The following is a 14524-nucleotide window of genomic DNA, read 5'->3' on the forward strand; positions in this document are numbered from 1 at the left end:
GATCAGAAGCAAAACAGCTGGAAACAGCTTTGACTACGCCAGATTTGGAGTATTTTGTGCACATCACACACTTTAAGATCAGAAGAGAGAGATCTTGTGTGATCTGGTCACGTGTGTGGTCTCTAAACCTGTGAAGGTTGGGGGAATCCTGTAATGTGTGCCAGCCTTAACATACGATCTTAGCTAGCATCCGTCACAGCTAACAGTCATACTGATTTACATTAGAGGTGTTACGCAGGTAAATATGTCAGGAAGCCATCGGCCAATGATGATGATGGACGCCTCTATCAATGTTCAGAGTCAGGAGGATCCAGGGACATCTCCATGGAAACCAGCAGGACCTTCAAGGTTAATTTCAACAAAGGCAGAGTCAAAGAAGAACACATTAGCAGAGTTTTTAGAGCTGGAATCAAACTTTTAACCACAAACAGCAGCTGTAAGACCTGGTTTCTGGTTCTGGTTCTGGCCCACCGTGATGAGACGGACGTCTCTGGAACCAGCAGAGTCTCTGCTGTCATGTGACTCCTGGTTTGTGTGGTTTGCTTGAAGTGGAGAAATTAGCAGAAGCTGTAAAGTTGACAGGGTTTTGTTATGCTAAATGTTAATGTAACATACCAAAGCCCTGCCTTACTGCTGCTTCGTAGCGTGTACAGACATCTTCTGTTCTCTAGTATCTCATGCTGCCTCCTGTACAACAGGGTCTAGTCAAGAAAAGGTTAAAAAGCAACTGAACAAACTGATCCAGAAGTTCTGGTTCTGTGCTGGGGACTGATCCGGATCTCCTGGAGCTGATTGTCCAGAGAAGAATGGTGGACAAGCTGCTGAACATGATGGACCAGTCCTCACACCCTCTACACCAGTGTTTCTTAGTCCTGGTCCTCAGGACCCACCACCCTGCATGTTTTACTTTACTTTAATTCAGCAGAATGAAATGAATGGCTCGTTAACAGGCTGCAAAGAACTTGATGAGGAAGTTCATTAGTCTGAAGTGTGCTGGAGTAGGAACATGTCGAAGACATGCAGGGCTGTGGTACCTGAGGACCTGGACTGAGAAACACTGCTCTAAACAATACAGTGAAGAAACAACAGTGTGTTCGGTCAGAGGCTTCTTCAGAGGTTATCCCTGCCAGCAGAACCACACCAGGTGGTGAAGGAATTTAGCGAGTATAGAAAACAGATGGATGAAATATTTGATTTTAGTTCCATGAAAAGGAAGAAAGAAAACCCTTGTATACAAGCATGATCATTTCCTCTGGGATTAATACATTGTTTTTATTTCAACATCAGTTTCTGTGACTCATAAATGAAGAACTGATCTGCTCAGACTCTTAAGTGGTCTCAGTTTAGCTGCAGATATTCAGGACTTGACCCAGCTGAAAACCAGGTCTGCTGCTCAGTGGTTGGACCTGTCAGTTGGAGTTTATCTGATGATTGGATGTTTCTCCTGGTGTCAGGTCTATGAAGAGCTGAGGGCCATTGGAGCTGCAGCAGCTGAAGCTAAGGCCAGGAGGATCCTGGCTGGTCTGTCTTTCACCCCTGAGATGCAGAACAGACCCACCAAAAGGTTCTCTGGAGGATGGAGAATGAGAGTTTCTCTGGCCAGGTATTGCACAGTCTAACCAGTCCAGCAGGAATGTGTTGGAAGATGTTTTTCATTCAGTGTGTCCTTTGTTCCCCCAGAGCCCTGTTCATGGAGCCCACTCTGCTGATGCTGGACGAGCCCACTAACCACCTGGACCTGAACGCCGTCATCTGGCTCAACAAGTATGGAGAAGCTTTCTTGTTAGACTAGGGTTGTGGTGGGATCCAGAGGAAGAAGGAATGTAATCCAATCAATTCAGCTTTAATTCTATAGTGTCCCTTCACAACGACGTCATCTCAGGTCTTTACAGACAAATCCGTTTGAGCCAGTTCCTAATAAATAATAGCCTAGTTAAGGAAAACCAACAGATTGCATTGAATCTTGACTTCGATTCAATCCCCCATCCTGAGAATGCAAGAGACGACAGTGGAAAGAAAATACATCCTTTTAGCAGGAAGGAAAGACCTCCGGCAGAACCAGAACCCGGCTCAGGGAGGATGACCATCTGCCTCGACCAGCTGAGGACAGGAAACAGAGTCCAAACATCACAGCTTCAGCCTGGAACACCTGCTGAGAGACCTGCTGTAGTTTGAAGACGATCAAAAAAACATGAATAAGTGTGCAGGCTGGATTCTGGTCAGAGCTTTACCTCTGGACTGATCAGATATATAAACTCACATCTCAGTGGTTACTGACATTTTAGTCTATTTTCCCTCTAAACCCAGTTATGAATGATTCAGCCAGGAAAGCGGTCGTCCCCCAGTCTGTCACCGGTTCGATCACCTCCATGTCCCTACAATACACTCATGAACGCAGACTGCTCCATCACGTACCAAACATTACATCTGAAGAACTGATTCAGATCCCTTTAAACTGGACCTTATAACTGTTAGAAATCTGTTGCTGCCCTCCGAGTGCTATCTCTTCTGTGTGTGTTATTCTGGAGAAGTAGTGATGGACAGCTTACCCTTTACATGACCTGCAGAAGTTTTCCTGCTGTTTATTTCCCGTTCAGGAGGTTTACAATCCAGCCACAAAATGTGGTTTTTATTCAGAGGCTCTAAGATGGGATCAGGGTATTTACAGAAGTCTCTTCTGTTCAGGCTCGACTTCAGGAGGACTAATGTTTTCCTAATGGGCTGCTTCACTGTGGATGTTTGAAGAATGTCAGGTTTAACGTCAGTCCCCAGGTCCACACAACGAAAATAAAAAAACAACAATAAAAGAAGATGTGGGCATTGTTTTTCAGTTACAACCTCTAATGGCAAAATTATTCCCATCTCCCCACAGTAAAGCATCATTTAAAAATTCCTGGGTCCAGATGGTGATCCAGGTCACCCCCAAAATCTAATCACTTGTTCCTTTTTCCATTTCTGAGATTTCCTGAAAATTTAATCAAATCTGTCCATAACTCTTTGAGTGATGTTGCTAACAGACAGACCAGTGCGGCTGAATACAAGACCTCCGCCTGGTAACAAAATCAAGCTGAAATCTGTCCTCAGTCTGAGCAGCATTTATAGAGGAATATAAACGGTGTGGGTCAGAGGATCTCCATCACCTCAGGGTGAAGAGGATCTGCACACTCTTTTTAAACTTAAAAAGTAAAGAATAAAACTTAAAATGAGTTCAGAAAGATGGAGACGGTGAACAGACCGGTGTTCGTCTGTATGTCTGATGGTTTGATGCGTCATTTCTTTTTACTTGCAGCTACCTTCAGGGCTGGAAGAAGACTCTCCTCATAGTGTCCCATGACCAGAGCTTCCTTGATGATGTGTGTACAGATATCATCCACCTGGACAACCAGAAACTCTACTACTACAGAGGAAACTACCGTAAGTATTCGATCCTGAGAGCTGTTTATCTGAGGTCGGTTTCCTGACGTTGGAACTGGGTCAGCTTGGATTGAAGTTTAATAGGTTTCAGCAGCTCTGATGGTAAATAACGTGGGGGTATCTGTAGGAAAGCAGCATTCCTGGGTTGGTGTTGGTTGACAAGATAGAGACAAGAATTCTCCTTCATAGAGTCTTCTCTGCTCTTTTTTTTTTTTAGTAACCTTCAAAAAGATGTACGTGCAGAAGCAAAAGGAGCTTCAGAAACAGTATGATAAGCAGGAGAAGAAGCTCAAAGACCTGAAGGCTGGTGGCAAGTCCACCAAACAGGCTGTAAGTACATCCTAACTGCTCACTGAAGTTCAACAAAACTAGAATGTTGCTGAAGAAACTTTGATGGAGCTACTTCCCCAGCAGAAATGATCACTTCCATGGTAGAAGTTCTACAGGTGCTCGTCATAAAATGAGAATATCATGAAAAAGTTGATTTATTTCAGTAATTCCATTCAAAAATTGAAACTTGTATAATGTAGACATTCATTCCTCACAGACTGACAGATATCAAAAGTTTATTTCTTTTCATTTTGATGATTTTAACTGACAACTAATGAAAACCCCAAATTGAGTATCTCAAAAAATTAGAGCCAATTCCCTTCAAAATTGATCTAAAGTTTGTGTTTTTACACAGAGCACATCCTCATGGCGATAGTCTACATGACATCAGATTTGATTTCATTTTAAAGCTCTATGATTTCATCTAAACAAAAACATTTCCCCCTGTGTTAGGATCCAAACAGGATGGTTAATGGGAGGGTTTTATGCTGTTCGCAAACTCTCATTGGCTCATACAATGTCAGTGATTGGTCACATGACACGCTCACACGAATTCCTGTTTGGCTTTTCATGAGACTTCAGCTTTCATGTACAAGACAATTCAAAGTGCTTTACATAAATCATTATAGCAGGGTGCAGAAAGCATAAAAAATAAATAAAGATTAAAAGAAATGCAATTAATGAAATAAAAGCAGAAGGAATATGCTAAAATAAAATAGATAAATGCAAGAAATAAAGTTAAAGACACAATTAAAACATGATTCCAGCTTAAAAGAACCAGATGTAGATTTTGACTTCTAAATAAAAACTAGTCCATGCAGCAGAGAACAGGTGGGTCTTTAACCTGGATCTAAATAAACTGAGTGTTTCAGCTGATTTGAGGCTTTCTGGGAGTTTGTTCCAGACATGTGGAGCATGGAAGCTGAACGCAGCTTCTCCATGTCTGGTTCTGACTCTGGGAACTAGTAAAAAACTGGATCCAGATGACCTGTGGGTTCTGGTAGGTTCATACTGGGTCAAGAGGTCACTGATGTATGTATGATGTAAAGTTACCTACTGACACAAAGTACTTTCTATTCTCTAAATAAGAGGAAAGGAAAAGTTCAGCTGATGTACGATGTCGCCCAGATCTTTGCTGTTAATGGTGCTTAAACTGGTTTTCAATGGACACAGTATATTTCCTGAACCTGTTGCTGCTGATGAACCAACTGTTTGTCTGATATTCTGGATTTTGTCTTTGAAGCATTTGGCAAACTCATTGCAGTCTTGGTGGAATAAAGTTCAGGTGTACTGAAACAGGAGAGTTTGTTAACCTGTCAACAATGGCGAATAAGACCCAAGCTTTATGATAGTTTTTGCTAATAATGTCAGAGAAATAGGACTTTCTTGCATTCCTTATTTGTAAATTGTAAATTGTAAGAGTGAAGTTTCTCTTTATACATGTCATAATGAACCTGTAGATTTGTTTTTCTCCATCTACTCTTGGCTTTCCGACACTCTATTTTTCCGTGCTTCACCAGTCTGGAATATCTCCATGGAGACCTTTTCTTTTAAATCACCCCTATGATGATGAGAAAGCAAAGACCAAGGTTTCCCTTGCCCGGACGAGGGTCACCGGGGCCCCACTCTGGAGCCAGGCCTGGAGGTGGGGCACTGAGGCGAGTGCCCGGCCACCAGACACCCGGTTGGGCCTCTCCTCCCGTGGGCTCACCACCTGCAGGAGTGGCCATAGGGGTGCAGTGTGAGCTGGGCGGCTGCCACACACGGCCCCCCCCTAATCTAAATTCGAGTGGTGCTTTGTTGTTGGACTTCTGTGCTCGTCATGGACTGTCCATAACGAACACCTTGTTCGACATAAGAGTGTCCACATGTGCTCTTGGCACCAGGACACTATAGGCCGCAGTTCGGTGATCGACTTTATAGTTGTGTCATCGGACTTGCAGCTGCATGTCCTGGACACTCGGGTAAAGAGAGGGGCGGAGCTGTCAACTGATCACCACCTGGTGGTGAGTTGGCTCAGATGGTGGGGAAGGATTCCGGTCAGGCCTGGCAGACCCAAGCGTGTTGTGAGGGTCTGCTGGGAACATCTGGCAGAGTCCCCTGTCAGAAGGAGTTTCAACTCCCATCTCCGGCAGCTTCAACCATGTCCCAGGTGAGGCGGGGGACATTGAGTCCGAATGGGCTGTGTTCCGTGCCTCTATTGTGGAGGCGGCCAGCCGCAGCTGTGGCCGTTAGGTCAGGTAAGGTAAGGTTGTCGGTGCCTGTCATGGCGGTAACCCCCCGAACTCGTTGGTGGACACCGGCAGTAAGGGATGCCATCAAGCTGAAGAAGGAGTCCTATTGGGCTTTTTTAGCTTGTGGGACTCCAGAGGCAGCTGATGGGTATCGGCGGCTAAGCGGAGCCCAGCTTCGGCGGTCGCTAAGGCAAAAACTTGGGCATGGGAGGAGTTTGGAGAGGCCATGGAGAATGACTTCCGGACGGCTTCGAGAAGATTCTGGTCCACCATCCGGCGGCTCAGGAGGGGAAAGCAGTGCTCCGTCAACACTGTGTACAGTGGGGATGGGGGGCTGCTGACCTCGACTCAGGACGTTGTGAGGCGGTGGAGGGAATACTTCGAAGACCTTCTCCATCCCACCAACACGTCTTCCGATGAGAAAGCAGAGTCTGGGGTAGCTGGTGCTGGCTCATCTATCTCTGGTGCTGAGGTGGTTAAAAAGCTCCTCGGTGGCAGGGCCCCGGGGATGGATGAGGTCCGCCTAGAGTTCCTTAAGGCTCTGGATGCTGTAGCGCTGTCTTGGTTGACACGCCTCTGCAGCATCGCGTGGACATCGTGGACAGTTCCCCTGGACTGACAGACTGGTCCCCCTCTTCACAAAGGGGGACCGGAGGGTGTGCTCCAACTACAGGGGGGGTCACACTCCTCAGCCTCCCTGGCAAGGTCTATTCAGGGTTGCTTGAGAGGAGGGTCCGTCAGATAGTCAAACCTCGGATTGAGGAGGAGCAGTGTGGTTTTCGTCCCGGTCTTGGAACAGCGGACCAGCTCTACACCCTCTTCGGGGTCTTTGAGGGGGCATGGGAGTTTGCCCAACCAGTCTACATGTGTTTTGTGGACTTGGAGAAGGCATTCGACCGTGTCCCCTGGGGACTCCTGTGGGGGGTACTCCGGGAGTATGGAATGCCGAACTTGCTTGTAAGAGCTGTCCGATCCCTGTACGACCGGTGTTAGAGCTTGGTCCGCATTGCCGGCAGTAAATCAGAATTGTTTCCAGTGCGGGTTGGACTCCGCCAAGGCTGCCCTTTGTCACCAATTCTGTTCAAAACCTTTATGGACAGAATTTCTAGGTGCAGTCGAGGTGTTGACGGGATCCGGTTTGGTAGCCTCAGGAATGGGTCTCTGCTCTTGGCGGCTGATGTGGTTCTGTTGGCTTTATCGGGCGGTGATCTTCAGCTCTCACTAGGGCGATTCGCAGCCGAGTGTGAGACCATGGTCCTCAGTCGGAAAAGGGTGGAGTGCTCTCTCCGGGTCTGCAATATGGTCCTGCCCCAAGTGGAGGAGTTCACGTATCTCGGGGTCTTGTTCACGAGTGAGGGAAGGATGGAGTGGGAGATGGACAGGCGGATCGGTGCGGCGTCTGCAGTGATGCAGACTCTGCATCAGTCTGTCGTGGCGAAAAGGGAGCTGAGCCAAAAGGCAAAGCTCTCGATTTACCGGTCGATCTACGTTCCTACCCTCACCTATGGTCACGAGCTGTGGGTAGTGACCGAAAGAATGAGGTTGCACATACAAGAGGCCGAAATGAGTTTCCTCCGCAGGGTGGCCGGGCTCTCCTTTAGAGATAGGGTGAGAAGCTCGGTGATCCAGGAGGGGCTCAGAGTAGAGTCGCTGCTCCTCCACATCGAGAGGAGCCAGATGAGGTGGCTCGGGCATCTGGTTAGGATGCCTCCTGGACGCCTCCCTGGTGAGGTGTTCTGGGCACATCCCACCAGAAAGAGGCCCTGGGGAAGACCTAGGACACGCTGGACGGACTACATCTCTCGGCTGGCCTGGGAACGCCTCGGGATCCCTCTGGATGAGCTGGTGAATGAGGCCGGTGAGAGGGAAGTCTGGGTTTCCCTGCTTAGGCAGCTGCTCCCGCAACCCAACTCCGGATAAGCGGCAGAAAATGGATGGATGGATGGACCTTTTCTTTCCAGAAACAACCTTCACCTTAATAGGAGCAACAGCATCTATACTACATACTACACAACATTTTAGCATTAAAACTAGTGACAAGCTCATTGGCTGAACCGCCTGACAGGGCAGGTGTTAAAGAGAAGACCTGGTTAAACATCCCAGTCGTGTTTTTAGTTATACACATTTTGTGATCACCTCTACTGAGACATTTGTGTGAACAGAAACTGTACACTCAAAGAAAACACAGTAATGATCAGACAGGCCCACATCACACACAGTAACCTTGGAAACATCCAAACCCTTAGAAATCACCAAGTTTAGAGTGTGTCCTTTAATGTGTGTGGGCTCTGTTATATGCTGAGTCAGCCCAAAGTTCTCCAGACTGTTACCCAGATCTTTAGTCGCTTTGTCCCGAGGATTGTCTACATGGATGTTAAAATCACCAACAATAATTACTGTCAGAATCTAAACAGATTGTAGTAGCAGGTCACTAAACTCTTCATAAAATTCTGTGCAGTGCCCTGGTGGTGCATAGAAATTTAGATATATTATTTTATAATAAGCAACCCCCCCCTCCTCTCCTGTTCAGTCTGACCTCACTGATAAAAACTAAAGTTAGGAGGGGTTGACTCTTTGTTGTTATCTTGGTTTAACTAAGTTTCTGTTAAAAACATAAAATCAAGGTTGTGCTCAGTTATAAAATTATTAATTAAAAATGTTTTCCCTGCTAATGACCTAACATTTAATAAAGCTAACTTGATGGGTTTGGAATTGTTTACCCTATGTTTGTGGGCACGCTGTGGCTCACAGGGTATGTTAACTCTACTTAAACCTTTTAGAAAGCAGCTCTCTGTGTTCTGACCGAGCTACTTTTCTCCTTCTGTTACCAAACAGTACAGATATTTTTAACCTTCTAATAAACAGAGGTCCAGCTGGACCTGGGAAAAATCACGACTGTCGTTATCTACACAGCCTGGACCCTCCACACATCATACATCCGAAACATGAAGCTGGCATGGTGGTACAGGAGGGGCTGTTTACAGGAGGAAAATAATAAAACACTTTAAAACAAAATACTACAAGCCCGAGGGCATTTTAAATCAACAAGTCTTAAGTTTGTCCTGGAACAGGTGGATCAGTGTGGGTGCAGTGCTTCAAAATGTTGCACCTGCCACTGAAAAGGACCCATCTCCTCCCTTTGACTCTAATATGTCAGTAAAATGCAAGAAGAACCTTTAACCTGGCTTAATCCCAGGCCCCGATTCGAAAACATTTTCAACTATGTAATTCCTAATTTATTTAACGTAAAATTTCAGAAAACTTGTAATACAAATAATAATAGTCCGGATGTAAGGAACACACCAGTAAAGTCTGATGGTGATTTACTTTGTTCACCTGTAGGGCCTCACCTTAAAGATGAAAACCCACCTGTTTAAGGTGGAGAGTTATAGTGCTTCAAGGATAGGTGGAGTCGCCCGTTAACATTGTTTTGTAGAGCAGGTGTTGGTAGATGAGGTCCAGGCCCAGATCTGTGTGTAGTGGTGTAGGAGTGGTCAGCAGGACTGTAACAGTTGTGGTTCGTGCAGCTGGACCAGTTTCGGTGAAAATGTTTCTTCTCAGGAAAAGCAGACCAAGGAGGCTCTGACCCGGAAGCAGCAGAAAGGAAAGAAGAAGGGAGGTCAGGAGGAGGAGAGCCACGAGGCCCCCGAGCTGCTGAAGAGGCCCAAGGAGTACACCGTCAAGTTCACCTTTCCCAACCCACCTCCTCTGTCTCCGCCCATACTGGGACTGCACAGTAAGAGGCTCCACCCACCTACAAAACATCCAGCTGTCGCACACATGAAGGCAGCACCAGTGCTGTGCATCTCCATCACACATTTAAACACAACTCCCAGATCTTCCTGTTACTGTTTCTTCTTTGACAATGTACTGGTACACCTCCAGTTCCAAAACAAAGCCAGGTCTCTGTAAATAAAAAGTAAATAAAGACACCATTCTGGTGTATTGAAGGATTTACAGCTGCTCTACAGATGTTGCTCTAAAACCTCCATGTACTTTTCAGCATTGATGGAGCTTCACAGATGTGGAAGCTGCCCACGCCATAGGCACTAATGCAGCCCCATCCCATCAGAGATGCAGCTTTTCACCTGTCCACTGATAACAAGCTGGATGCTCCCTCTCCTCTTTAGTCTGCAGGACACGCCGTCCATGCTTTCCACAAACTAGTTCACATCTTCATCCAGGTTTCCACTTTGCCTCAGACCATTTTAAATGAACTTTGGTCCAGAGAAGACGGAAGAAGCTGGTTCTGGATCCTGTTCACATCTGGCTTCTTCTCTGCATGATGGAGCTTTAACCTGCATTAGTGGGTTTCAGGGTGAACTGTGTTCACAGACAGTGGTTTCTGGAAGTCTTCCTGAGTCCATGCAGTGGTTTCCAGTAGAGGATCATGTCTGCTTTTAATGCAGAAGATCACCAGCATCCAGCCTTGTCCCATGCATACAGAGATCCCTCCTGATTCTCTGAATCTTCTGATGATATTCTACACTGTAGATGGAGGATCTTTACCATTGTATGTTGAGAAACTTTTTTTTCTGAAATTGTTCCACAGTTTTAGATCCAGTTTGCCTCAGATTGATGAACCTTTGTTAATCTGTCCATCTGAGAGACTCTGCCTCTCTGAAATGCTCCTTTTATACCCAGTCATGTTCCTGACCTGTTTCTAGTTAATCTATTTTATTTTCAAATACTCCTCCAATTGTTTTTTGGTTTGTACCAGTTACTTTTCTGGCTTTTTGTTGTTCCAACTTCCAGAGATGTTGCTGCCATCAGATTCACAATCAGCTTATGTTTTCCATTAAAAGGTAAAATGTCTGTTTCAATGTCTGATATGTTGTTTTTTTTAATCTTCTATTGAGAATAAAAATGGGCTGTTTTTATTTACGTTTTATACAGAGACCCAACTTTTTTGGAACAAAGGTTGTACCAATGTGTGTGTGTGTGTGTAAAGCTGCATTTACACTGTAGTACACTACCTGTTTTTATGTGACTCATCAGATTTTTTTAAGAACCGTCTGAATGACACAAGTCTTTTTTTTTTATTTATTAAATCTGACCCAGGACAAGTTCATATGTGGTCCTAAATCAGATACAAATCCACCTGGTGTCGAAACGACCCTGGTTTCAACGTTCATGTCACATTTTACCCAACTTTGTGAGACAAATGTTAATAATAATATTAATAATAATAATAATAATGGATTAGATTTATACAGCGCTTTTCAAGGCTTTACATTGTATCCATTACTCATTCATACACACATTCACACACTGATGGCGGAAGCTGCCATGCGAGGCGCTCAACGACAGGAGCAGTTAGGGGTTGGGTGTCTTGCTCAGGGACACCTCGAGCTCTCTGGGCTGGGATCGAACCAGCAACCCTTTGGTTGCAGGACGACCACTGAGCCATGCCAGAGGAACAATGTCGAATCGATCAACATTTCCTTCTTTGACTCATCATTTGGGCATAATTTAGTCATTTCTGACGAAGTTCTTTCAAACTGATCCACGAACAGGTGACGCATCTAAATTCACTTCTGGAAACACGGCACCTGCAAGTACACACTGCCTTCATACAGATTAAACACCAATAACTCCCTGATTTTATCACATTGTGTCTCATTCAGGTGTTGACTTTGGCTACGACGGTCCGAAGCCTCTCTTCAGAAATGTGGACTTTGGTATTGACATGGAATCCAGGAGTGAGTGTCTTCATCAGAACATTTATCAGACATCATGAATGTTGGAGGCAGCAGCGCTGCAGAGCAGTTTCTCTGCTGGCTTTCAGTCTGTCTTCTCTTTCCTCTTCCTCCAGTTTGTATAGTTGGTCCTAACGGTGTTGGGAAGAGTACGCTGCTGCTGCTGCTGACGGGGAAGTTAACTCCTGTAAGTGATCCTCACACAGTCTGAAACCACTCTGCCATGTCCACTGCTCACTTAACTGGAGGCTTGTCGGTTTTCAGGTTAAAGGAGAGATGAGGAAGAATCATCGCCTGGTGAGTAGCTCAGTCGGTGGATCATCTATGTTGTGGGTGGTAAACATGGCTCCTTCATGGAGAGCAGACGTCTGGTCTCCGATCATGCTACCTGACCTCTGACCGTTGTTACTGCAGAAAGTGGGCTTCTTCAACCAGCAGTATGCTGACCAGCTGAACATGGAGGAGACGGCGACAGAATACCTGATGAGGAACTTCAACCTTCCCTACCAGGACGGCAGGAAGTGTCTGGGACGCTTCGGCCTGGAGAGCCACGCCCACACCATCCAGATCTCCAAACTGTCAGGTACAAAGCAGCTGCACACAACTTCCCCCTGTAGGGGGCGGAGCCTGGTTTGTTCACACACACAGAAACCAGCACATAGAGTGAACAGTTACAAAGACAGGAGTGTGTAAGGGTCATCCCAAGCTTATGACAGGACACCCAGTTTCTACAAATACACTAGTATTACAGAGAATATGGACCAGTTAGTGTTTAGTTACAACAACGTAGAAATAATCCCAGAATTCTGACTACATTAGATACGGGGAAGATTAGAGATGTCAGGATTCCTGCCATTATCAGAGAAATCACCATTACTCTGCATTTAATCATTTCCCAGTGCTATAAATGTGTAAAATCACACGAGCCCTCCTTCTAGGTCTATAAGTTTGATTTATTTCTATATTTCGATGCCAAAATAACAAAATAATTTAACAACAAACCCACCAAACTAACAAAAAATCCCCTCTGCTGTGTAAAGAATAAATAAATCCTACATGTTTAATGTGGATTTCTCTCAGAGAAAACAGAGGAAAAGGAGAAGGACTGCTACCTGGACTTAGTAGGCTTCTTTCTGGAAACATTTCTTTTCAACCAGAGTAGAGAATTTAGAGCCCAGGATCTATCTAGCTTTGACTCCCAGCTGTCCTTCAGCAGAATAAATAACATAAATAACAACTCTTAAATATGCTTTCTTGGTGTTTATTAAATTTACCATTTAAAATTAACAACTCGTCTGAATCGGTGATGCTGCAAACATTAGTTCTTTAAAATCTATCAATATCAAATCAAAGGCTGGAGTCAAAACGCTTGAAGCCAGCGAGGTAAGCAGGTTGTGTTTATAGAACCAGCATAGAAAACAAAGCCAGGACCCGGGCTCCAGGCTTCTGGGCTCCCTAATTTTCATTATGTACACCTTGTTTTTCACCATTACTTGCAGTCTGTGTCTTACAACCATCACTCAGCCTTTTTTACAGAGGTCACCACCACATGTGACCACTCCCAATGGGACTGCCCAAGCTTTACTGTCACTCTCTCACTAGGCATCATGTGGCGTTACAACAGGTGGTTGTTTACACAATACCAAGTAAATGCATTTAAAACGATCATCCAGAGTATATGTGTCGCTGATTATAGGCTTATTATTTAGATACAGGGCACATAGCTGTAACACAACCACACACACACTGAGTACATAGTAAAATAATAGAATAAAACAAGCAGCAAACAGTAGTGCAGTAGTAGGATGATGTAACTCTGTCTCTTATCCCCAAGACGCTCTGTTACTCAAGGTCACCAGACTTCCCTAATGGCTCCTGGATCCTTGAAGCCTTGGAGTCAAAAGCTCCACTTAGCAACACATAGTACAGCTCAGATTTACACACACAAAGTAGGATAACAAGTGTTAAGAGTGCAGAAATTAGAGCTTTCCTTTCAGGGTTTTCCAAAATACTACATTCTACACTAAAAGACATCGACCGCACATCGAGTCGGTTATGTTTGAAGAGCAAAACTATCCATCAAAATGATTTAATATTCAGAAAATGAACTTGTCACGTTGATGTAAACCAACCACAGTGGTACAGAATGATAGAACTAACACGACAACATTCAGTGTTATGTTAGGAAGCTCAGAGAAACAACCGTGCAGAAGATATGCATGTTAAAACTTAAAAAAGCCCATAAAACTTTCCTCTGGAGGATTTCCAGCTTCTTTAGGTGTGTTGGAAATGTGTTAAATCATATTATATTTAATTATGTAAATGAGGCTCAGATAAAGTTTCATACAGGGCGAGAAGCTCAGAGTGGAGCAAGATATCTCAACTTATAAAAAACAGCATTTAAAATGATTAAATTCATCCATCCACAGGAACTTCGTAGAGCTGTACAATTTCTGTTGTAGGATTAGTTTATGTGGCATGTGGTTTTTATTAGACCAGAAAACAGAAACCTGGTGTTGCTGTTTACCAGCTCGCTGTTTGATTCCTTCCTGTTCTTGTGTGACAGGAGGTCAGAAGGCCAGGGTGGTGTTTGCAGAGTTGGCCTGCCGTCAGCCAGACGTACTGATTTTGGTGAGAGCCATTCAGCCTCTGATCCTCTGAGCATCACTGGTTTCCATGGTTACTCATGTGTTGTTCATTCTCAGGATGAGCCCACCAACAACCTGGACATTGAGTCAATAGATGCTTTATCAGAAGCCATCAATGAGTACAAAGGAGGTAAGTTGACCTGGTTCAGACTGAAGGAGCAGGAGGTGTTTTATTTTAAACCTGATCTTTGGTACGACT

At 44.9% G+C, this 14524-nt stretch overlaps 1 protein-coding gene across 2 annotated transcripts in view; it reads left to right on the forward strand.

Moving 5' to 3' along the window:
* Positions 1–14524, forward strand: part of abcf1 (ATP-binding cassette, sub-family F (GCN20), member 1) — a 29396-nt gene that overhangs the window by 12965 nt on the left and 1907 nt on the right. For both annotated transcript variants that reach the window (XM_042012259.1, XM_042012260.1), the window contains 11 exons: positions 1455–1603; positions 1681–1764; positions 3290–3414; positions 3632–3744; positions 9540–9714; positions 11606–11680; positions 11794–11864; positions 11942–11974; positions 12092–12260; positions 14244–14308; positions 14383–14455. In XM_042012259.1, the coding sequence (XP_041868193.1) occupies positions 1455–1603; positions 1681–1764; positions 3290–3414; positions 3632–3744; positions 9540–9714; positions 11606–11680; positions 11794–11864; positions 11942–11974; positions 12092–12260; positions 14244–14308; positions 14383–14455 (1132 nt within the window). The remainder of the gene's footprint in view (positions 1–1454; positions 1604–1680; positions 1765–3289; positions 3415–3631; positions 3745–9539; positions 9715–11605; positions 11681–11793; positions 11865–11941; positions 11975–12091; positions 12261–14243; positions 14309–14382; positions 14456–14524) is intronic.

This window comes from Melanotaenia boesemani, chromosome 17 (assembly GCF_017639745.1).
Source record: "Melanotaenia boesemani isolate fMelBoe1 chromosome 17, fMelBoe1.pri, whole genome shotgun sequence".
Lineage (NCBI taxonomy): Eukaryota > Metazoa > Chordata > Actinopteri > Atheriniformes > Melanotaeniidae > Melanotaenia > Melanotaenia boesemani.